Source organism: Sphaeramia orbicularis, chromosome 18, assembly GCF_902148855.1.
Source record: "Sphaeramia orbicularis chromosome 18, fSphaOr1.1, whole genome shotgun sequence".
NCBI classification, from domain to species: domain Eukaryota; kingdom Metazoa; phylum Chordata; class Actinopteri; order Kurtiformes; family Apogonidae; genus Sphaeramia; species Sphaeramia orbicularis.
The window spans coordinates 42,641,574-42,667,657 of record NC_043974.1 but is presented as its reverse complement, the minus strand read 5'-3'; the positions used below and the strand labels follow the sequence as shown (position 1 = coordinate 42,667,657).

Below are 26,084 nucleotides of genomic sequence, written 5' to 3'. Positions count from 1 at the left end.
TCATATTAATCTGAATGTGGAACCTGAACTAAAACTAATTTAACATCATTGACTGTAAATATCTTCTACAAATTCCTCCCAAAGGCCCAGATCGGACCCTTCGCCGGGCTGGTTTTGGTCCGCGGGCCACATGTTTACCACCCCTGATCTAAAACAACACTTCCATGTTGTCAAATCATTCCGTGTTTTTACTTAATTTTGGATTTTCTTCACTTTCTGACTCTTTCCCGTCCTTTCTTCTTCTTCATGACTTTCTTCTCTTTATTTTTGGTTGGTTTGGGTGTGGCTGGAGAAGGGGCGGGGTTTAATTTGGAAGGGGCAGGGCTTAAACAGACAGGCAAAGGTTTTAAGGAATCGCAGAGCAGAATGGGCTCGGCAGCTTCGACGTCAGTGAACGGAGACGTTTCAGGAAATTCAGGCACCTGAAAAACATGGACACGAGAGTTCCGATCAATACATCAGCTGATCGGTGAATCTGTCACCTCACTGCTCTGAAAGTACGGACAAATATTCCACCGTGTTGAATTTCATTTTTTATTTACAGAGGTGTAAGCGAGGTTGTCACGGAGACAGGCGTCCTGAAGCTCACTGCGCAGCGCAGTCACATGACTGCGGTGGGCGGAGACTTCCTGCTCCAGCCAGTCGACCCTGGAGATGAACGTCTGAGAGAGCTGAGAGAAGGACGAGAGTAAACTCTGCAAGAGACGAAGAGAAACTGGGAGTGAGGAGAAAAATAAGGGAAAAGGAAAGCAAATAAAGTAAATATTAAGAAAAAAACACATTAACCCTTTAAGCGCTAAATAACAATATATATTTATATATAATGTATAATGGCACATGTACTATAAAATATAAACAGAACGGACCTAAAACTGCACCAATGAGAGTTCCACTTATAATTAGATTAAATTATTAACCCTTTAAGCACCGATGTTGTAATATTATGACAAGCAACATAACTGAAAGACTGTAGCCAAGTTACATTTGACTAAAAGTTACACAATCCAATATGGCCGCCACCCTGTGACATCACAATATGCAAATTAGATGAGTACATTTACTCTCATCATATTGAACTTTCAACATATTTTATTTGGCCTTTCACAAATTGATAAAATAACGCCAGAAAAAAGATATATTATCAGCCTTCTAATAATATTTGCCAAATTTCATATCCATTGGACTAAATCTGCACACCAGCGTCCAAACATTATTGTTTTTAAAGCCCTTTTTTCCAAATATTTAGAAAATTTAAAGAACATCACAAACTCTAAAGCAAATAAAATAAAAAAATTATGTCAAGTATATAAATTTATTTAATTTGTATAATTTCTATTTTATACCTTGAGCTTATTTTTTTTTAAATTATATCTTTTATTTTATTTTATATATTTTTACTTCCATTTGTTTCTATGTATTTGAAATGTAAATTATACTGTGAAATGTGAATTTTTCTATCCTACTTTGGAGTATACTATTATGTATATATTCTGTTCAATTGTTCAATTCATGTTCCAAACACTTCCAAGATACAGCTTTTTGAAATCTTGATATCAATATTGAATATTAAAAAAAAAAAAAAAAACTTAAAATTGTAAATGTTGATAAAAAATTACTTAAATGGGAGAAAAAAACTAAGCAAAGAAAAAAGGCTAGGAAAAACAAAAGGTTAGCAAATAATAAACAAAAAAAAGACAAATTAAAAACTTAAAAAGGGAATAAATGTTATTGAATTGTTCATAAAATGATTTACACGGAATAAACACAAAGAAAAAGACAAAAGGATAAATTATAGATAAATTAAAAAATGAAAAACTCAGATACAAAAAAAAAAAAAAAAAAAAAGGAAACAAAATATTTGAAGCAGAAAATACAGCGACCTGACACGATGCCAGAGCAGGATCTCCCATAATGCCTTCTGTTCCACTGAGCTCCAGAAGTCCCACAGGTAACATGAGGGGGCGTGGCTGAGCTTGTAGGGAGCGCTGTGATTGGACGAGGCTTTCCCTGAGCTGAGGGTCACAGATAGGAACGTCACTCATATACAACTTTTTTTTCTTTAGAAGTTATCTAAAAAAAACTGTATTAAATGTGCTAAATTGACTTTAATCACATTAACTGAAAACCAACGACTAAAATGTTTGTCTGATGTTTTCAGTGTATTTGATGAAGTCTTATTCCACATTTATGTTGGTTTCTGTCCATTTATCCAGTAGGTTATAAATGTTCCAGGATACAGAACCTGTAAAGTCAGTATATTGTGTGTTGAAGTCAGTGTGATATAAACATTCCTTTGGACTCAAACCCGTTCTATCATTAATGGCCAATATTTCACATTTAGACCATAGACTGTATCTGTGAAACTACACAAAACCAGTATTTAGTCTGAGCTGTTCTTTGTTAGTGCCTCAGACTTGTTAAACTTTCTCTGCTTTTATTATTCCTTTTCCTTGTGGACCAGAGTTCCACATGTGTGTGTCTGTGTGTGAACCTGTTTGTTTCTATATTACCTGGCTGTAACTCATCTCTGCTGCCTTCATGTGTCCAATCAGACGATCTCTGCGCCTAAAACAGACCAAAAAGTACAACGACTGGATTCATTCTGCTGAACACTTCCAGTCATCATCAGTACAAAGTATTGAATCTAAAGGGATGAAGTGAATGAGTCGTACGTGGCGTCCTCCCTCAGCTCCTCGTCCGCCCGTTGCAGTCTCTCCTCCAGCTGACGCTTCTCCCTCTGAACCCCGGACAGGTGCTTACCCAGAATCCTCAGCGAGCGCTCCTTACCGCTCACCTGTTGATGAGCCTCCGCCAAAAGCTGAAGAAAAGAGTGAGCAGAAGAAATCATCAAAACTCATTTATGTTCAGGTTCCACATTCAGCCCAATTTGAACCCCAGTGGATCAGACCAGGAAAAGAATATTATAATAACCTATAAATGATCACAACTCCAAACTAGTCTCATGTTTTAGAGTGAAAAAACAATTAATTACATGATGGAAATTAAGGAAAATGCTTACATCTACAAACTATCCTTGAAACAACGTGAATAATATGAACAACCATGAAAAAGCTAAAATTTCTTATGAAAAATACATGCATTTTTAACAATATTAAACTTCAGTTTATCATTTACACGTGTATTATAACATGCAGATCACAGTGGATCTACAAATAAACAAAACATATTATTAAAACGACACTTCTCAGACATTTCAGTTGGTGTATGTGCTTTTATGTGACTTTTTTTTAGACATTTTTTACTATTTTTTATCCTATTTCTTATCTTATTGTGGTAGTTGGACAGGAACTTGTATGTTTCTTGTTATATATCTGAAAATCAGAACCCTTTTGTAGTCTTATGGTTTGGGTTGGTTGTCGTACCTGTTGGTTGTGAGTCAGTGTGCGTTGTGTGTCTGTCTGCTCTGTGGTGTGTGAGTCCACTCTGACTCGCAGTGTGTTGAGCTGGTTGTTCTGGTCCTGAATCAGTTTCTGAGCCTCCTGTTCCCGACTCAGAGCCTGACGGAGCTCTGAACACACACTGTGGAAACGCTCGACCGGGACCTAAAAAAAACAAAATATGTTTTTCCTCCACAAAATCAAATGTCAGGATGGTGTATAGAAAACAGAACAATAAAGCAGAGAACAGGTGCATTAGCTGACAGACGATAAATTCACACAAGATAGATGGAAAATGAGTCTAAAGTAAAATTCCAATACCTTTTTTAAATAGGGGTGCAAGAAAATATAAGTTCCACAATATATCACGATATTTCATTTCACGATACTGTTTCGATGTAAAAAAGTACTGTATCAATATTTTTAGGTATTTATTCAAATGCAGACATGCTGAGGGTTCATTTTTGTTTTTTGTTTATATTTTATTTATTATTATTTAAGAATGTTTTTTAAATAATGGTTATTCAAAGCATCCTAAAGCCCTTTTTATTGTCTGAAAGAGGCAGATGTTAGTTCCTGTGTCAGAATCACACAAATATAATGTTATAATGTTGGATGATTCAGGGACTGTCCACAATGCATTCTTTTCACAACTAATAAAATATGAATGTTTGAGTGGGATCTCAAACTGTAATGTCTGTGAAACATAATTTAAGTTTTTACTGAGGAACGTTTTGTGATACAGCAATAGATCCTGTTCTGAGTGAAATTAGTTTAGTATTTGTGCATATTTTTGGTGTAATCAAAATTGACAGTACATAATCTTTTAAAAACGGAAACAAAATTAAAAAATATTGCTTTATTAACAGTATCGTGATATATCGTGATATATCGTAACATGATCCTAGTATTGTGATTTGTATCGTATCGCCAGATTCTTGCCAATACACACTCCTACTGTTAAATACTGCACTAATACGCTGGATACACCTGTGGTTCACACTCAATAATATTCACCGCTGTTTTCAACATTTTATTTTTCTAAATTGTTAATCTTAAGTGTTATTGCTCAATTCCAGTCACTGCAGGTGTGTGTCCCTTATTCCTTCATCACATCTGTTCTTTGCAGAAGGTCCTTGGGCTCTCGGCTGCAATATCAACAACTAATGTGACAGCAACGAAAATTTAAATCTAATTTTTGCACACTTGTACATGAACGAAAACATAATTCACATAAGCCAAATGTCAGTACGTGGAAACAGTGATAAACTATGACATCTGAGTTTCATCAACTTATTTTAATGGAGCTCAACGTGGACAGTTTTCACCACTGTACAAAATAATCATGATTAACTGAAATAATTGCATAATAATAGGTGTATCTGAGGACAGTTTTGATGGGAGCGGTCATTTTTACAGTTCATTTCACTAACGTTTCTTAATGTTTCGTTAATAATGCTAAACTGTGCAACATTTTACCTTCATCAAAACATTGCAGATCCTGTAATATTAATATTGCACTTGGCTATATGGTGATTTTTGACATTTTACATTTATTGTTCAGCTCTAAAATGAGAAACTAAAACATTAAATATCTTGTCGTATCTGTGATGAACCATGTGAATTTAAAAATCACCGTTTCCTACTCCCACTTTTTCTGATACGAAGCACCAATATTTAACTTTGAACCAGATTTAAAACACTTAATAAAGTCAAATTTCCTCAAATGTAAACAATAATCAGTATTAATTGTATCACAACATTATCCTGTGAGTTACCGTCTTGCAGCTTTTCTCGCTCTCCTGCCTCCTCGCTGCTTTCCTCAGATTGGCCAGCTCCACCCTCAGGCTCCGCCTCTCCACCTCGGCCGAGTGCAGCCGTTGGCTAAAGAGCAGGAAGTGCTGCTGCAGGCTAGACACCAGGGTCTGATGGGAAATCACACACAGAAGGATTTTATTTAAAACATTTAATACTGAATGATATATCACCTTTTTCCAACTAAGCCACGCCCACTGTGAGAGACTGCAGCCAATCACGGCTCTTCTTGTCCTGACCTTCATGCGGGACTGTGGAGACGTCACTTTCAGTCTGTCCTCATCTGCTTTACCAGCAATGCATCGACCTGACGCTCTGTCTGATTGGCCGAGCAGGTGACCCAGGAGGCGGGTCAAAGTGGACCGGGCTGCTGACACCACATGTGGAGGGGAGGAGCCTAAAGTTGAAGAGAATGAGAGTCAGACATTCTGATGATGGCTGTAGTAAAAGCGTTTGTCTGTGTGTGTTTGTGGTTACCAGGGTGTGTTAGCGCCGCCTGCAGGTCACTCATGGACGACAGGATTAGAGCTGAGATGCCTTTGGAGCGAAGCCAACGAACGAATGTCGCCTCACGACTGGAATCATCATCTGGAAAACAAATGAGGGAAGACCTGATCAAAAAGAGACACGGAAAACTAACTTTTGTGACATTTCAAGGAGCTCAAGACAGCTTTTAGAAAAGCTTTTGGTAGATGGATTTATCCTTTTTATTTATTTTATTATTCTATTCTATATAATTATTCTTATGTAGTTTTATTGCACCCATTTTACGTGCAGCACTTTATAAATAAACTTTACTTACTTTACATACATTTATGAGATTGAAACTGCAGAACGACCAAAAAAAAACATTCTGCAGGACACTTCAGTGGGACTGAAGACGGACTTTCCAATAATACAGAGTGTCTTTACAGTTTCAAACATGTATGACAAAAGCACCTGATGACATCTGTTTATCAGATCAGTTCTATTTACTCAGTGGTTATCAAAGCTTTTAATCACATTGTTGGATCATGTGATAACGAATCCTTCGTCTATTTTTGTTCAATTACTGCAAATGTTGACCTTTGACTGAATATGTGGCACCACAACTGGATGACTTTCAACCAACCATCATTTCACAATAAGTTTGTTGGCGTTGTCATTTCTTTTTCTTCTTCTTAATACTATTATTATCACTATTACTTGCATACTTATATTACTTATTACTTACATATCATTGTTATGACTATTACTATTATCACTTTATTATTTTTATTCTGTGGTTATTAAACTACATATATACTGTACATAATTTAATATTATAATCCTACTTATTCATTATTACTACTTTATTATTTAATAATTCTACTAGTGCTTTTTAATGTGCAATTGCCTGTTATTTCACTACTGTTTTGATAGTTATTGTTATCGCTCTTTTCTTAAAATATTTCTTACATGTGTACATTCAGTGTTGGGCTGCGACTGGAACCTTAATTTCCAGAGGGATTAATAAATTTCTATCTTATCTTATCTCAGTTACATAATTCCAGGTGTCTGACAGCTCGAAGGACATAAACTTTGACAGTGCAGTGACCACCCACCTGTCCTCTGTGTGTTTTGTCCCTCCTGAGCTGCCGTACTCTCTCCACATACAGATAAACCCACTGCAGGTCCACCTCCCAACTCCAGCTGAAACATCACACATGTGTTTTTCCCCAGAATCCTCCATGTTCTGAGTGCAGACAGCACACACAGCGTCCTCCTCCACCTCCTCATGGCCCTGCTCCTCCTCTGCTCCTCTTCCTCCTCCTCTTCGTCGCCCAGCGCTGCAGCCAGCCTCCTCACCTCCTCCTCCAGATGCTCCCTCTCCTTCAGCCGTCGGCTCAGCAGCCTCTTGTGTTCGCACAGCGTGTGGACGCGGCGCTCGGTGTGTGTCAGAGCCCCGCCCACTAGCAGACACGCCCACAGGAAGCACGACGACTCCCTGCGGCTCCGGGCGAGGAGACCCCGCAGACGGGAGAGGTCGGAGGTCAACGAGGAGACCTGATCTTGAAGAGAGGTGCACTGGGACCGACACAGCTGAAACAGAGACGATGAGTTTATGGAACAAAATAAACACTTGGCAAAATATATGGCACTTCTGATTTGAACTTTTATTTCAGTCTGACAATTTACAGTTCACTCTGTTGTAAATATGTATATAGTCTGTGTAGTTTGTATTATTATTATTATTATATATTATTTTAATTGCACTATCTATGCATGCACACATATTTCTGCACTTCATTCTGTTGCTGCTTTGAGGAATTTCACAGTTGCGGGATCAATCAAATCAAATCAAATCGAATCTAATCTAATGTGGTCTAATCTAATTTATTCTAATCTAATCTCATTTAGTTTAATCTAATCTAATGCAGTCTAATCTAATCTAGTTTAATCTAGTCTAATATAAACTATTTTAATAAGTCTAATCTAATTTATTCCAATCTAATCTAATTTAGTTTAATTTAATCGAGTCAAATCTAATCTAATGTAGTCTGATCTAATCTGGTCTAATCTAATCTAGGCTAATCTAATCTATTCTAATCTAATCTAATCTAATTTAGTTTAATCTAGTCTAATCTAATTTATTCCAATCTAACCTAATTTAGTCTAATCTAATCGAATCTAGTCTAATCTAACCATCATTCAGCAGCATGATGGACCTGAAGATATTGTAAAAATTTAATTATATATACATATTCAACATTCTCGAGACCGTGAATCATTTTGGCCGATGACATGGGATCAGGAGAAGGTTTTACAAACTATCAGTATCAGCTTTTTCAGGCACAACCTATATTTACATCTGTATCATTAAAACAAAACTGTCAGTCTGTTAATACCCTTTATAAATGGAATATTAACATCCCAGTCCAATCACTATCAGACTGCACACATGTGTAGACTTAATGTGTGTGTGTGTGTGTGTATGTGTGTGTGTGTGTGTATTACCTCCAGCTCATTGTGCAGTTGCGTTACAGTGTGTGTGTGTTGGCTGCTCCACGCCTCCTCTCTCCTCCTCACACTCTCCTCCAGACGAGTCAACACACACTCCTGACTGCGCTGAAGTTCACGCACACACACACTCTTCTTCGCACACACACTCTGCAGCTGGGCGACCTACAGAGAGAGAAACAGACAAACAGTGTGTTCAATGTTCTGTGTATGACATGTTATTATCACATTATTAATATTATTATTATGATGTCACTGTATCTCAGGGTCATGTTCTATCAGAATCAATAAGTTGAATGTGTGAGGTTGTCAGGTTCTGTTCTATGTTCTAGTCCTGTGGTCTGGATGCAGATCAATCTAACAATAGAAGTGGGCGGGACTTTCACTGGAGGAAAACTCAACTATTTCAATCAAAGTCCATATATGACTTCTATCAGTGATCAAGAGGAACTATTTTGATATCTGTAACCATTTACATGCTATAAACCATCAAAATATGGACCATTAGAAGAAAGGCACATTTGTAATGTTTAGAAAATTCCTCAAATTTAAATATATCAATAAAGTGAACAAAATAATCAAGAAAATGGACAAAATAATCACAAGACAAAGTTTTTAATATGTCAAAAATTCATAAAAATTTCAAAAATCGAAATTTCTAACCCTGTGACCAAACTTTGTAGACACTGTTCCAAGGAAGACACAGATCAAAACTGAAAAGAATCTCACCAGTAGTTTTGGAGAAGAAGATTGTTGAAATCTAGACATTGGTGACCTTGAGTTTGACACTTCAAGGTCAAAGGTCATGAACCCAAATGAAAGTCCATATATGACTTCCTATCAGTGCTCAATAGGAACTATATTGATATTTGTAACCATTTACATGTTATAAACCCCCATGGCTGTTTGATGTGAAATTTGAAAATACATTTAAAAGTGATACAGTTAACTTTAACAATTTAATTTAAATGATTGAGATATAGTGAACTGATATTAGATACTGATTGTATTTTCAGTTTTCTCTACATCTTTAGCCTCCTCCTGCCTTTAGCCGAACAGCTAACAGACTCTGAAGCTCTGAGCTCGGATGACAATGGATGAAATGCACCCTGGGAGTTGTAGTTGGCTCTTCACAGAATCACAGATCAACTGTTTTAGTCTGACCACTGCTCACCTGGTCATTGGCTTTCTGGAGGTCAGAGGTCAGCTGGTCGACCTGCTCGTTGATGACGCCGCACAGCTCCTCCCATGTGAAGTTTCCCAGAATGCTTTGGGGCTGATGGAGGAGGACGCAGCCGGCCAGCAGGCGCTGATACAGACAGTAGAGGAAGGACAGTCGAGCCTGGAACACACCAACACAACGGGGGGGCGGGGTTTGATCAGATTGACGCAGCAGCACAAAGGGTTTAATTAAATGCATCTGACATAATGACTGCACACTGTTCTGTAGGAACGCCTCACACAGGGACCACATGAAGAGAAGGAGGCAAAGAGCAACGGGCTTTAACTTTGAGTTTACAGCTCCTGCAGCTTTAATGTACAGCCTTTAAGATGATCATGTAGGAAATGTATGACCCATTCCAGAACCAGACCCAGGGTTTCCTTTATATACATTTTAACATATAGGGTGTCCACAAAGTCTCTTTACCATTTAAAATATTCATTACAAAAGCAATTGATGAGATATATTAATCAGATTTGTTCTAATTATAAAGGTTTTTAACCCATAAAGACCCAGCTCTACTTCTGTGGAAGTTCCCAAATGAATCTTTCTCTCTATTTAATCATTCTTAAATGAGTTATCATCATTTATTATAATATTATCCTCTGAATTTAAATTTTTTTCAGTGAAAATCATGTATTTTCGCATTTAACAGATACAAAAAGGGGAAACATCTGCTCGAACAGAGAGGGTATAATGCACATGTATAGATGATAAATTGAGGAATAATATTGTTAAAATTGCACATACAGTATTTTTCTTAAGAAATTTCATTTTTTTCAGGTTATTCGCATCTTTTTTTTTTTTTAATTTTTTGGATCATTTGTTAATGTAAATATTTTCACTATTCAATATTACCCCACCCCCCGAAGGGGAGGCAAGGGGTATTGTTTTTGGTTCGGTTTGTTTGTTTGTTTGTTAACACTCTAGCAGTAAAACTATTGGGCGAATTCATACCAAATTGGGTTTATTGATTCCCAGTAACCCAGAATGGATCTCATTACATTTTGGGAAAAGTAGGTCAAAGTTCAAATTTTTTATGAATTTTTAAAATCTTACCATTAACTTATAATGGGTGAAATATGTGTGAGGGGCGGGGTTTGTTATGTCTGACACCACTTGCTTAATGTTTTTGTTTTTTTTTTGCATTAAAACAAAGAAAAATTCTGAATTGTCAATAATTATAAGCTATTATGTTATTATTTTACTGGTCTGACTCATCTGAGATCAAATTGGGCTGAATGTGGAACCTGAACTAAAATGACTTTGCGACCCCTGGTTTATACTTTGATGTTTTTCACTGTAAGACAAACATATTCACAACAATTTAGCTTTTAATGCATGTCATGTAAAATCAAATCACATCAAATCTTGTGGTAATGAGTTTCTTGTTTTTCCTATATTATCCTGTTGTGTGTCTTTGTGATTTGTTGCATTTGTAGGATTTAAAACAGCCTGATCTCACAGCTTTTACAGCATCTGTTTGTAACTAATTGGCAAAAATCAGTGCAATTGAAAGTACAGTCGCTGAAAAAATTATTAGCCCATCAAAAGTCATCAAAACAATAGTTATGCAACAAGTACTAACTCCTGTGAGTGTCATGTGACTAAAACAGACAGAAAAGAAAACATGGAATGCCTAAAAGCACTGTTTTTGTCAGTACAATGCCATAGATACTGATGGAAGAACTGAAGGAATTTTGGTTATTATCAAGAAAACCATGGAAAATGGATAGATATCAGCTCTGAGATTAAACTATTATGAGCTGTTTTTGTTGTTATCATTATATTTGTCCGAACAAATGTACCTTTAGTTGTACCAGGCATTAAAATGAACAAGAAATTTAAGAAAACAAGGGGTGGTCTAATAATTTTTTCCACAATTGTATTATTTGCCACAACTTTTCATCCGTTTCCATCAAAAAAAACTGACCTTTATAAGATTAAAAAGGCACCAACAGGATAAAGCTACAATATGAGACAAAGCATTATGGGAGTTGCAGTTTTTGATGCTAAGCGACTGTTCTGAGCTTTAGCCCATTTGCAAACAGAACTAAAGTAGTCAGAAAAAGTCCATAAAGGCACCTTTGAGTCTTTCTGGTAGTGTTCAGTTATCTTCTGCACTTCTTCTGCCCTCTCCTCCTTCTCTCTCTTCTTCTCTTCCTGTAATTCCTGCAGCTCGGCCTGCAGATTTTGGCTGTGTGTTGACCAATCAGAGCTCTGCAGCTGCAGCCGGGCCAGCTCCTCCTTCAGTTTGACCATCAGCTGCTGCGCCTCCTGCAGGAAAACGAACACAGACACAAACCAATGCACCGCTGAACGTTGCGCTCTGCAGGTCTGAGTCGGACATTTACCTCCATCTCTGCGCTCTGATCTGAGGTCAGCTGGGTCAGACTCTGCTTCTCCGCCTGCAGCTTCTGTGATTCCAACAGCAGATCCTGGACCTGCGAACAGTAAATACAACACAGATGAGAAACTGACAGTAAAACCACAGCAGACTCACCATGAGTGGTGTATTTATACCCGTTGGTCCGCCTCCTGCTGTCGCCGTCTGCAGGTGCACAGCGTCGTCTGCAGCAGCTGCAGGACATCAGCAGGACTACAACTCCTAGGACTACAACTCCCAGCAGAGGATACTGGAGGATCACAGCCTGCACACAGACAGCATTTACATTCAAGTCATCACATTTTATTAATCCTTATTTTCACACAGAAATACACTGGAGTACAGGCTTCATTTACAATGTAGCAGAATAAAAATCAAGATTTCAGAAACTTATGTTTATGAAGTTGTATTAGGTTACATTTATGTAAAGAAACTGTGACAAAAGTGGAGCAGATCGATGTTAAAGTTGGAATTATGAATCAAAATGTTGAAATCAGGAGACAAAATGCTGAAATTGTAAGATTAAGTTAATATTTTGAGGTAAAATGTTAAAATAATGACATTTATATGTTGATATTAAGTGATTAAATGTTGCCATCATTACATAAAAAGACAAAAGGTGATTTAAGGTTTTTAAATACACTGAAGTACAGGGATCATTTACATTACAGCAGAACAAAAAAAAAAAAATCAAGATTTCAGACAGTTATATTTATAGATTTGTATTAAATTACTTTTACATGAAGATAAATTATAACAAGATTGCAGCAGAATTCTGAATTAAAATGTCGAAACTGGGAGAAAAAATTTTGATTACTTTTATTAACCTTTATTTAACCAGGAAAAAAAAAAGACTTGTTGAGATTAAAAATCTATTTTGCAACAGTGTCCTGGCCAAGATAGCAAAGTTAGACAACAGAAATTTCAGCCACACATCTACACTAAAAATATACATAAACACATTGTAAAACTCAGTTCTAAATTGAAATCATAAGATTTATATGTAGATGTTTGGTGATTAAATGTTGTAATCATGAAAAGTTAAAATGTGATTTCAATGTTGAAATTACAAGATTAAACATCAAACCTATGACAAAATAAGTTGAAAACATTACAGTTACGAGAGTAAAAGCCAATTATGAGGTAACACTAAAAGTATTGTTTCCCTCTGAAATGTTTGACAATAAATCTCAGTGATCTGTGTTTTTTTTTTTTAACTACTTTTTATTAGGGTTTTACAAATACAAGTACATTTCAAACAAGCTACAACGATATGCATATGTATATACTATAAGTTCCCAAAATGGGGAAAGAAAGATGAGTGAATAAATAAATACACACATAACATATGCACCAAACCAAACAAAACCAGACAAAACACAGTGACAACAGGAGAAAAAAAAACACACATACAAAGGATGTCTTATGCTCTTAGTTTTTTGGGGGGGTTTCTTTACGTATTTATGGTGGGTTATTTAGTGATCTGTGGGTTTTTTTCATGGTTTCCTGATGACAGTGTAGCTCAACAGCTCAGACCAATGACATAAATGAGTTTATAGACACAGATAAAACCCTTTGGAGGATTAATTCACTGCTATTTTTGGCTGTGAAATGTGAATCTATTACTTCCTCACAGAGAAAGTGGAGTGATCCTTTGGGTGAGACCCTAGTGTGTGTTCTCAGGTGTGTGTTCAGTGTTTACCTGTGTCTGTGTGCGGTTGAAGTGTCTCTTTGACCTGTTTCCTGAAGTTCTTGAAGGCGTTGTCTGTGTTGCTCTGCCAGTGAACCGCCTAAACACCACAGAAGAAGAACCAAACCCATCAGTATTAAAGTTAGAGTTAAGCTAAAGTTAGCGTGGGTGTGTTACCTGCTCCAGCTCTGAGCGTTTATCACAGTGTCGCCTTTTCTCCTCCTCCAGCAGTTGTGTGAGGTCAGAGGTCGTTTTCTTTTCTGCTTCCAAGGCAACGCTGAAGTTGGACTTGCACTGCTCATACTCCTCCTGCAACCTGAATACAAAACATATTTAATCGTTTTCATTCAAAGCCAAATATGTCATTAAAATAATCAGAACACAGAAAAATGAATAAATATTACAACATATTTGTATTTATAATGGCATATGTACAACATCATATAAACAGAACTCACCTAAAACTGCATCAGTGAGAGTTCCATTTATGATTATCTTAAATTATTATTATAGTAAATATTCAGATATTCAGATATTAAATAGGAGAAAAGAATGACAAAAGAAAAAAAGGGCTAGGAAAAACAAAGATTACCAAATAATAAATAAAAAAAGACAAACAAAAACTTAAAAAAGGAATAAATGCTACTTAAGTGTTCATAAAATGATTTACAAGAAATAAACACAAAGAAAAAGACAAAAGCTTGAAATGAGATAAATTACAGACAGACTGAAAGACTCAGAGGCACAAGCTACAGCTTTTGAAAACTTAATATCAAAGTTGAATAAAAAAAAAAAAAAAGAAAGAAAAAGCACCAAAAGGGTTAAAATATTTCACTATATGTGGCTTTGGAAATTATATTACGAGGGCCATTCAATAAGTTCATGGCCTCACCCAGAACAGAACAACACAGACTGATAATTTATATTTTATTTTTCAACATAATCTCCATTTACAGCAATGCACTTGGTCCATCGATGTTCAAGCATCACTATCCCATCACGAAAGAATGTAACATCCTGTATTATAACAACCCGTATTTCTGGGTGAGGCCATGAACTTATTGAACAGCCCTCGTATGAGACCAAGTCAGTGAGATATGCAAATATTTCAAGAACATAATCTCAAAAGTTCATATTGAGGGTCTACTGAATTCTACAAATCACAGGAGGTTGAATAACAACAACAACAACAATAATAATAATAATAATGATAATAATAATAAATTTACTATAACATATTTAATTCAGGGCTGTGCTGGTATGCAAATCCAACACACCTCTGTGTATCAGCTGACCGTCCCACCTGTTCAGAGCGCGCTCAGTGCTGCTGCTCCTCTCTCTCTCCACACCGTATGCTCGCTCCACCTCTTTGAACTGAGTCCTGAGCAGCTCCAGACTGGACGTGGCCTCCTGCAGACCGGACCGCTCCACCGCCAACGCCGCCTCCAGGTCACGCACGCGCAGCTGGGAGGTCACATGACCAGGGAGGGAAGTCTGTTTACGGCTTCATTCAGAGACGGTGACGCAATACTGGTGCAATTATAATTTTTACTGAAAGGAACATCAATATCAGAACAGTTCTTTTTGCTTTTCTTTGAATAATTTGCTGTGCAAGTTAAAAATAACTGAAGATTTTTACTTGAACAAAACAAATAAACTCAAAGAGATGGCTCCATGAGAATATTTTTCCAAATACAAATAGGAAATGTGCAGTTATCTTGTAACCATAATGATAAAGCTACTTTTCTTTTAGAACAACAAACAAATTTAGGTAACAAAGATGAATATTTTATACCCACATATTCTGGACGTGTCCTAAGATCAGACCTTTCCGGGATGATATATTTGCTGCTGTGAACACAGTTTTCAAACATTTTCTAAAGATTTAAAGTTTGCTATTTAAGGTGTAATCCCAGAAAGTTTCGTTGGAAATAAATGAAAATACCTCTTGCGAATTTTGCTAACGGCAGCCATTAAATGCATCACTATCAAGTGGTTGAAACCTGAACCTCCCACATATGACCTTTGGAATGAGAAAGTGAAGGAAATCTATCAGATGGAGCAAATTACTTATGTACTTAGAATTCAGGGAGAGCTATTTATGAAGAGATGGAGTCCCATGATGAAGCTTTTAATGCAATAAGCATTCAGAAGTGGTTGTATACATGTGTGGTTTTTTTTGTTTTGTTTTTTTCCATTCATGTTTCATTTGTGATTAATTGTAATCAACATCTACTGCAGATATCTTTTTTCTTTCCATGTGTACCATATGGGGATGTTTGATTAGATATGTCAATGTATGTAAAATGTCTTGTATATTTGTATGAGCAAAACTACATAAAAATTAAGTTGAAACAAACAAAAAAAAGGGTGAATATTTTAACAGTATTAGTGACTGCAGTGAGTCCATTTACACTGCACATCTCAGAACATTAAAGTGCAAACTGTACAAATGCAGCCAGGCCAGCGTCTGTCTTTCTCAATGAGAAATCCGTCTGGAATCGTGGGGCTTGAATCCAAATATGAAGGTGGGACTAACAGACGCCGAGTAAACCAATCACAGATAAGACGGGCGTGACGCTTTTATCAGAGAAACTTGAGAATACAGGATGTAATCTGTAATTCAATCCTTATTTTTGAATCAAACAACTGACAACAGTTGTAGGGAGATCTGCGGACTAGGAACTGACTTTGACTCACGACAAAAAGAAGTCTGTGCGTATGGCGGATTGTGAAACACCCGCCCCCCCAGACTTGTGATTGGTTCAGCATTGAATAGATTGTGTAAATTTTACAGCGACTGGTCCAATTCCAGACTGTTTTCTCAGTACTGAATACACTGAGAAAACCGGATAGATGGACAGGTGAGAACAAATAGTGCAAAAACAGAAATATTGTACATTTTTCTTTTCCAGTAAAATACTTGTCTATTCTCCGAGCCTCAACCCCTCGTCTAGTGTAGTGGTATGCAGGTGTGTGTGTGTGTGTGTGTGTGTGTGTGTGTGTTACCTGGATGATCTCAGAGTTGAATTTGGACTGGAGGTGTGCAGCTCGCTCTGCCTCGATGTTGGACTCCAAAGCCTTCACCCTCTGGTCTGACAGCTGCAAAACACAAACAGTCCTGACCCAAACCACAGCCACAACAGAGCCTTTAGTTCAGTAAAAGTCCTTATACACGGCCTTACACACTCCTGTTTCCCAAATGAATCTGATAGGGATCTCAATCTGTCAATGTGGAATCAATCAAATTTTATTTATATAGCGCCACATCATGACAAAAGTTATCTTATGACACTTTACATTTAGAGCTGGTCTAAACCAGACTCTTAATAAGTCAATTCATAACTGGGTATTATCACCATAACAGTGAAAGTTGATGCTGTGTTTCCTACTTAAGTTACATAAGGAAGCATGTTTAAAGGGGTCATATTTATCTAAAAACACTTTTATTAGTCTTTGGTTCATTTGTTTGTGTATTTGGACCCTAACAGTTCATAAAGATCTCTATAACCCATTTCAATTCCTGCTTAATTTGTTACATCTATAACTAGTTACGTCACGACATTTGCACGTATGAGGTCAAGACTTCCAACAAACATTTCTCTGAGTGCGCCATAATTGTTTGTCAGCAGCAGCAGTTGTAGTAAAAACTGAAAATATGTCCAAACTTCAAGCCAGTTACCTAAAATGTTCAGTTGTTGGTTGAATGGGACAGAGCAGCACAGCTGACAACCTAGAAGGGTGGAGTCATGTGCATTTAAAGGGCCAGCGCTCAAAACAACCTTTTTCGTGTCATTACTCAGAAATAGGGTTGAAGACGGACCTGTGGAGTTGAATTAATGAAGAATTCAGATCCAAGCAGAGCGCTTACAGTTTATGTAGACCACAGGGAAATGTTGGAAAATGAAGAATTCTATTTAAAAAAGCAAAATATCACTCTTTTAAGGTGAACAGTATTGGTCCAAGAACCGAGCCTTGAGGAACTCCATGACCAACTGTAGTGTACTGAGAAGATTCATTATTAACATTAACACACTGATCTGTTTGATCGGATTTAAACCACATTAATGCAGTTCCTTTAATATCACCTGATGGTTTATCTGTTCGGTCCAGTTCAGGAAAAGGTAAATAAAGTCAAGCCCACCTCCTCCTACTGGACCAGATATGGTTAAGTCTGACTCCAAAAGGCCAAAATGGAGCAGCACATATACAGATATTAGATACATATTATGGATTCATTCATTCATTTTCCAAACTCTCAAGCCTGGAAACAAACAACCATTCACCATCATGTTCACATCTACAGTTGATTCAGATTTAGACCAATTACAGTCTAGGAGTCCAGGATCTGGGCAAATTCAAGTATAAACCTGCAGAAACTGGACCCCCGGCAGTGCAGTCCAAGTCCTGGGTCCTCACCTCTTTGTCCCTTTGGCTCCGGTCGTCTCTGTCCGTCAGATACTTGAGTTCCTCCGCCTGTCGTCTGTTTAGCTCCGCCTCCCTGTCGGCGTCTTTCTGCAGCTCGGCCATCCTCGCCTCCATCTCCTCCAGAGCTGCTTCCTGCTCCTGGACCAACCACCACCCCCACAGACCAGGACACTTCAACAGGACTCACTGACTGGACTCATGTCTGGTGTAAAAGTGATAACTCTGGTGTTCTTCCAACTGTACAATCACTGCCCTCCTCAATGTAACAAGTCGTGCATTAATGTTCTGTGCAATAACAATGCAATATTTATTCAATATTTATCCAAACAAATGCACTATTTTTAACAGATCTGAGACACAGATATACATACTGTTTCATAGATATACACTTAAGTCCCTTTCTTCAGTTTTCTGTTTTTGATATAATAACCCTCAAATGTAATCTGAGATTTTATGAACATCTATATGATCAGTGAATTAAATAGAAGAAAATACCTGATTTTCACTTTAAAATACAAAATACAGAGGATAATATTAGAATAAATGGTGATAAATCACTTCTATTTAAAGACTTAGAGAAAGATTCACTTGGGAACTGCTGCAAAAATAGCACTGGGTCTTGATGGGTTAAAAAATGACCTAGGGTGTATAGAAGAAAGAGCTCTGAAATTATGCCAGTGTATTAGATTGTGAACTTAATTTATTTAAAATGCTTGTCTGACAAATATATGTGACCACTAGAGGGAGTAGTGACTCACTCTGTCGGTGGAACATGGTGTTGAAACCTAAAACCACTGGGACTTTGACCAAAGCATCAGAGAGTGACCAGATTTGATGAGAACCGATTAGAAACAACTTTTAGAGTCGAAGAAAGTGACAAAGTGACAAAAGCTAGAAGTCCTGTTGTTTTCTCTACTGGACTCAGCTGTAAACGTAAAGAATAGAGTTTCAACGTTTCTTCTACATGGCTGAGTTTGATTCTGAAGTTAATGAAGGTCTAAAGATATTATGGGATGTGATTGTCTTTGCTAAGCTGGTGTTTGTTGGATCCATGGTGACAGTTCTGACCTTGTTTGTTGGATTCCAAACAGATGTTTAGTTCAGCTACTGACAACACAAACCATACAAAAAAAGGAGGTGATTTGTGGTTTTACTGTGGCTCTTTTTGGTCAGAGCTAAGCTAACAGAGCTAAGCAAACTGCAGATGTAAATTAGCCAAAGGCTAACTCTGGTACGATGCATCAAACGGCAACATTTGTGTTTAAAATTGTAAATGGTCCCTAATAAATAGAGTAAATAAATACAAAAAAAATAAATAAAAATAGAGCTAAGATAACAGAGCTATAATGTAAACTATTAGCTGATGCAGCACATCAACATTATAAGGCACAGTGTTATTTTGAAAGTGTTAATTTGGAATATAATTACTACATGAACCCCTTCATCAATATCACTGTATTCATGTGTTTTCTTGAACTTTATTGTAAGTTGCCAAACAGACAGTTTTACACCACTGATATGTCTATTCCTTCCAAAACGTCAACATGCTTCTGTCATTGTGCTTGTTTCTTATTATAATGGATGGATAACTTCGACCTCATTTTGAAATATCCATGAGTCTGCTCCTCACAAACACACAAACACAAACCTGTGTGTGTGTGTGTGTGTGTGTGTGGTGTTCATTAAAACCTGCAGGAGTCCATGCAGTCTTTGGTTGTCTCCGTTGAGGCTCTGAATCAATCTGCTACCCTCTTCCACTTCCTGCTGTAAAGCATGCTGGTCCTCTTCTCTGGCCTGTCGGGTGATGTCCAGAGCTTTCTGCAGCTCCGTGACTGTCTGCTGGAGCTGCGACACTCGACCTGGGACGCAAAAGCACATAGAGATCACTATGGTATCACTGGGAGTCAGAATATTGATGGATTTAATCTGATGGATGACAGTGAAAACAAAAGGAAAATGTACAGATACGTGTCTATAAACGCTGATTAACAATGATAATCACATAGTTTCACATATTTTTGATCAGGTAGCACATGTGAATGACCTCACCTGACCTGTAACACTCCCAATAATGTGCAATAACCCAGTATAATGTGAATTTTATCATTACTATCATTATTATTATTTATTACTATTACTTATACTACTTATTACACTGGTCTACAATTTTTTTAGAAATGATTTGCTTCAGAGATTAAATGTGCTAAATGTTACGTATTTTAATAAGATTAATTGGAAAATAAATGACAAAAGTGCCGGTTTGCTGATGTTTTCAAGGTATATGATTAAGTGTTATTACACATATATATTGGTTTATGTACATTTATATAATAGTTTTATAAATCTTCCACTAAATAGAACCTGTAAAGTGAATGTATTCTAATGTGCAGACAGTGTTGTGAAGTAGATCTTGTAGCTCTGAGACAAATATTCCTTTTGAGTCAAACCCATTCTGTCGTTAATTCTTGAATTTCACATTTTGACCCAAGGCTGTATCTTGGAAACTTCAGCCAACCAGCATTTTTGACTTGATTTTTCTTTATCAGTGACTCTCATGTGGTAAAATTTCATTACTTTTATTCTGGAAGCATTTTCCTTGTAGACCAGTGTTACTTATATCGTTACGACTACTATCACTGTTATCACTTTATTGTAACTTTTATCCTGTGATTATAAATACATACATACATATTGTGCATATTATATTATAACATCACATAATTAGTTATTTATTATTATTACTACAACTTATTATTACTACTCTGTTGTTTGTTGTTTTCACTGTACTTTGCCTGTTTTTTCACTACTGTTTTTTCGAAGTTATTGCTTTACTATTTTCTTATAATATTTCTTAAACTGTACTTTCGGTGTTCTGTTGCTATTGGAACCTCAAACCCCCAAGGGATCAATAAAGTTCTATCTAATCTAATTATGTGCAATAACCCTCTGCTCTGCAATAACAATGCAATATTTACTCAATATTTATTCATACATAAATGCACTATGTTTATAGATTTGTTCATAAATATACATACTGTTAATATTGTGTCTATTTATATTTTATGCCTATTTGTATTTTTGTTTTCATTTCATTTTTATTGAAAAAGGTGACAAAATATCTCCAACATTACCATTCATACAGATGTTATCTATTAGAACCCTTTTCGTATTTCTTATTTTATACATACAAAAGTGTAGAAAAAAAAACAAAAAACAAATTATGAACTGGGTGCTTACAGTTTTGGTATTTCTCACTTAAAAAACAATCATAGCGTTACAATACCTCTGGGTTCTTTAAACACTGTCTATTTGTATTTTATTCTACTTTTAGTTCTATTCTCATTACTTTGTGTAAAATTTGATATTCTATTTTCTCATTTTACGCTTTAGTTTTTGTAATTTTATATTCACTCTATTCTTATTTTCACACATACTGTTTTTCTTCTTCAAATTGTTGCACCGACTGAAGTGTCACTTTCACTGAACACACTCTGACAATAAAGCCTGTTCTGATTCTAAAAACTCCTCTGTCTGTTCATCTGTGTAAAAAAAAAAAGCTTGTGCCCACATTATTTCCATTAATGCACCTCCTCGTTGTCACTGTGGTTATAGGAGCTGCAGGGTGCGTTGGATTCGCTTACCTGTGAGTGTCTGTCTGTCTCTGCTGAGCTCGTCGGCCCGGTCGGCGTCCCTGCGGCTCACGGTCAGCTGATACTGAAGCTCCACCCTCTGGGCTTCACCGCGCTCAACCGATGACCTGAGCCGGGTAAGCTCCGCCTCCAGCCTGCACACCTGCACCCGGGAAGGATCCAGTACAGGTTAACTTAGCCTCATTCTCTGCACTGACTAAAGGGACCTACCAATCATTCTCTTCTTATGATACTTTCAACAAATCCTAACAAAGCGATGAAGTAAATTAACACCAAGGACAGAATGTTTCTTTTCTCAGAAACACAAAAGACAGAGCATTGAGGCCACTGTATGTTGAGATAATAAGAATATAGAGCTAGGGCAACATTTAGAAAAATAAAATAAAAATTTCATTCTCCAATTGTTTTAAATGAAAGTTGTAAACTGAAGAGAAAAAAAGTCACAAAAGTAGGATTCTATGTCTGGTTTATTTGATCTCTTATGCATCTAAATTGAATATATTTGAGCTTTGGACTCTTGGTCTAACAAACAAGATCAGTATTTTTCTGGTGAATTATTATAAATAACTGTATTTAATAGGGATAGTGCTGTTTTGGAGGGTTTTTGTGGAGTTAACCCATTTGTTTTTGCCTTTTTTTTCACAGTTTTAAATCTGTATTTTTCTAGTTTTTATAGTTCATTGATAGTTGTATTTTAACTGGAAATATTATATAAATGTATATATACTGTTGTGTTAATATATATACAGAGAGCTAGCCAGGACACAAAGAGATGCGCTGTTTGTAAAAGAAGCAGATCATGGATGTTTTTCTTCCAGTGGGGGGCTCTGTCTACAGATACTATCACACAGGCTAAAAACAACTAGAAATAATAAAAAAAATAAAAAGGTATAACATGAAAACAGAATGCTCTAGACAAAAAAATAAATGTTTGAGCTCATGTAAAATAGTTGAAAGTTTATTTCTATAATTTCATAAAGTTTGTTCTGAACATTTACAGCCGTTTTCATAAATAATATGATTGAAAAAATGCAAGTTCGGTTTTTTTTGTTTTGTTTTTTGTTTTGCTACAACACACTGTTTTCAGCATTCATTACATATAATAATGATCATTAATGGCCAAATATTGAAAGTTAAATTCTTGCTGAAAAAAGGTGCAAAAGAATTGGCAAGAAAGACATTTTCTGACACTTTAATTGCAAAAAAAGAAAAAAACATCAAGAAACCTAGGCGGCCTGTTATAACAGTAGTTAGTAGTAGTATAAAAGGGTTTAAGAAACTCAAGGACTATGTTAAGTTTTTGGGTTTTTTTAAATTCTAACATTTTGTATAGATTATCACAAACAGTCTACAACAAAATTCCCATTTTATTTCCAAAAACCGGTGTCATATGAGTTTGAACATGAAAACAAGGAGAGGAATTGGTCCAAAACAAAACCCTTAAATGCTAAATTAAAAATAAGTAAATAAAAACAACACAGATCTGCTGACTTCATTCTCACCTCCTGGTTGTGACTCGTCGTCAGCTGAAGCTTGTCTTTCTCCAGCTGATTGAGTTTCAGCCTCAGCGTCCTCGTCTCCTCGCTCTTGTCGCTTCCTTCTGACGTGGCCTTCCTCCCTCTCCTCCTGCTTCCTCTGTCTCCTCGGCTCCTGTCCTTCACCTCCTCCTCATCCTCCTCCTCCCTTTTTGAACCTCGGCCTCTGTCTCCTGCTCTCTCTGTTTCATGCTGCATGGTGGCGATGGTTTCTTTAAACCTGATGGTGGTTCAAGAAATAATCAGAGCCTTTATTTTAGAAAACAGAAAAACTACTAACAGTGTACCGTGCAAATATCCCACTACATGTAAAAATATTCATGTATACTGTCAACAGAATATAGTTATTGTATGAAAAGTCATTGTGCAGTAAAATGATCCATCAGTGTTTTACTGATGATGTTGCTGATTGCTTGTGGTTTTTAGTTGGTTTAGTTCAGGGACCACATCCGCCCCAATATGTTCTGAACATTGCTGAAGTTTTTTTCCTCCTCAGTGACAGTAAACTGAATACCTTTGAATTCTGGACCAGACGTGAGCTCCAGGACCCATTTAAAGACCACACCGGAGGTTTTGGGTTAAACTATAATGTAAAAATAATGTGAATTACAGCTATAGTAAACTGCATCTTCAATGTTTGTCAACGGGGACATAGAAAGTCACTTCCATTGGTCAATATTTCTAATTGTAAATGATTTGATATTCAATTTTCTTCAGTTTTGTGTAGAAAAGGATTTGGGCCACTGGAAAAAAAATTAAAACTAAGGTCCAATACATTTTTTAAAATTATTATTATTATTATTACGAGAAAAAAGTCCGAATTCTGAGTTTAAAGTCCGAATTCTGAGATTAAAGTCACAATTCTGAGAAAAAAGTCTGACTTTTTTCCTCAGAATTCTGACTTTTTTCTCAGAATCATAAGATAAAAAAATATCCATCCATCCATTCTCTTCCGCTTATCCGGGGCCGGGTCGCGGGGGTAACAGTCTAAGCAGGGATGCCCAGACTTCCCTCTCCCCAGACACCTCCTCCAGCTCTTCCGGGGGGGATCCCGAGGCGTTCCCAGTCCAGCCGAGAGACATAGTCTCTCCAACGTGTCCTGGGTCTTCCCCGAGGTCTCCCCCCGGTGGGACATGCCCGGAACACCTCCCCAGGGAGGCGTCCAGGAGGCATCCGAAACAGATGCCCGAGCCACCTCAGCTGGCCCCTCTCGACGCGGAGGAGCAGCGGCTCTACTCCGAGCTCCTCCCTGGTGACTGAGCTCCTCACCCTATCCCTAAGGGTGCGCCCAGCCACCCGACGGAGGAAACTCATTTCGACCGCTTGTATCCGGGATCTTGTCCTTTCGGTCATGACCCAAAGCTCATGACCATAGGTGAGGGTAGAAAAATATATTGGGCCTTATTGTTCTTTTTTTCCAGTGGCCCTAATCCTCCTTTTTTTCCCCTTTAGATTTAATGTGCAGGCATTTGTAACAAGATGCTTTTAGATACATACTCAGTGAAACACTAAGTGCACCTCTGCATGCATGTTATTTACATTCAGTAAAAACATACTTATTTGCATGTATTTCCAAGCAGCTTAGGCCCGGAGGTGGTTGTGGTACCAGGGGGTTTGGTGGTTGCTTGGCTGCTGGTGTTGCCTTGCCAGCAGACGCACACAACCCTTGGATTAGACAGAAAACTATCTAAAAAATCGTCATATTTAGCTTCATTTAATTCAAACTTCATTCAAGCTTCTCTCTTGCAATTAAGCATATTTTTAACACAAAAACACGTTCTTTACAAAGCAGCCAGATTAACTTTTTCGCAGCAAATATTTTGATTTGTCAGGGTATAAAATAAAATTGATCAGATTACCTAAAAAACTGATGTTTATCTGTTGTAACAAGTTCCAAATAAGTAAAAATAAAACATCCAACTCCGTTTATTTTAACATCAGTTCAACCTGTGACTTCACATTTTAAGTGTACGTACGTCACCTCTCCAAAATGTATAACGTCAATTTATGAACATTAAAAGACAGCAGGGGTATCAATTGTAAGCCGATTTCACCAGAAGGTCATAAAGATTCTTAAATTGATCATTTATTAGCTTTAATGGACTTACATTTTACTTGTCAACAAAACAATTGCTAACTTTCTCATTTCGGGAACGGAATTTGGTGAAGTGTTTCTCGTAACTACCTTAAAAGTTATTTACGCGTGTATTGTTGCATAATACAAGCTTAGTGTGTCTCAAATATGATAATTAAGTAGTTTCAATGCAGTTACAGTGTCTATAAATACAAAAAAAACTTGGAAAAACTCAATACTTACTGCTACAGCTACTCATAAGCCGTTTGAATCAGACGCCATCTTTAGTGTCACAACGTCACTTCCGTGGTACCTGTTGATTGGTTGGATCCAACCAATGGAGAGCGCCCTCTTCCGTGAGTCACAAATGATTGAAACACAATAAAATAAAATAAAATAAAATAAAATAAAGGTAAAAAAAACCAAAAAAAAACAAAACAAACCCAAAACGTAAATCTACATCTACATCTCATCTACACAGCAGACTTCCGACACCACACAACAAACTGCCACCTACAAAAGTTCTCAGACGACTCAGCCATTGTCGGTCTCATCAACAATGGAGACGAAAATGAGTACAGAGAACTGAACCAGAACTTTGTGGCCTGGTGCCAGCGGAACTGCCTCCAGATTAATGCTGGAAAGACAAAGGAGCTGGTGGTGGACTTTCGCCGGCACAAGGCCTCCCCTCCCTCCCCAGTGAACATCCAGGGTACAGACATTGAGATAGTGGACTCTTACAAGTACCTGGGTGTTCACCTGAACCATAACCTGGACTGGGCTGCCAACACCCAGGCCCTTTTCAAAAAGGGCCAAAGCAGACTCCACCTACTGCGGAGACTGAGGTCCTTTGGTGTGCAGAAAGCTCTCCTGAGGACCTTTTACGAGTCTGCAGTTGCAACGGCCA

At 37.2% G+C, this 26,084-nt stretch overlaps 1 protein-coding gene across 2 annotated transcripts; it reads right to left on the bottom strand.

Moving 5' to 3' along the window:
• Positions 1-202: 202 nt before the first annotated feature.
• Positions 203-25,465, bottom strand: ccdc171 (coiled-coil domain containing 171). Of its 2 annotated transcripts, none has more exons than XM_030162336.1 (24): positions 25,421-25,465; positions 23,071-23,323; positions 21,560-21,710; positions 19,608-19,777; positions 17,910-18,056; positions 16,500-16,592; positions 14,794-14,954; positions 13,668-13,806; positions 13,503-13,590; positions 11,938-12,065; positions 11,769-11,858; positions 11,500-11,691; positions 9,367-9,534; positions 8,190-8,357; positions 6,797-7,274; positions 5,691-5,801; positions 5,453-5,610; positions 5,177-5,323; positions 3,384-3,563; positions 2,673-2,818; positions 2,511-2,565; positions 1,881-2,012; positions 543-695; positions 203-422 (listed from the first exon to the last, which is right to left on the bottom strand). In XM_030162336.1, the coding sequence occupies exons 2-24, from the start codon at positions 23,299-23,301 to the stop codon at positions 210-212; spliced, it is 3,699 nt and encodes a 1,232-aa protein (XP_030018196.1). In that variant the 5' UTR covers positions 23,302-23,323; positions 25,421-25,465; the 3' UTR covers positions 203-209. The 2 variants fall into 2 exon arrangements, with proteins under 2 accessions (XP_030018196.1, XP_030018197.1); XM_030162337.1 differs by lacking the exon at positions 25,421-25,465 and adding an exon at positions 24,660-24,853.
• Positions 25,466-26,084: the final 619 nt, after the last annotated feature.

Bases quoted from the DNA above. Each gene is read 5' to 3' on its own strand.
- ccdc171 (XM_030162336.1), bottom strand. From the start codon at position 23,301: ATGCAGCATGAAACAGAGAGAGCAGGAGACAGAGGCCGAGGTTCAAAA. The intron at 13,591-13,667 runs GTAACACACCCA...TGTGGTGTTTAG, and splicing joins AACGCTCAGAGCTGGAGCAG to GCGGTTCACTGGCAGAGCAA. The intron at 9,535-11,499 runs GTGCCTTTATGG...GGTGTGTTCCAG, and splicing joins ACTACCAGAAAGACTCAAAG to GCTCGACTGTCCTTCCTCTA.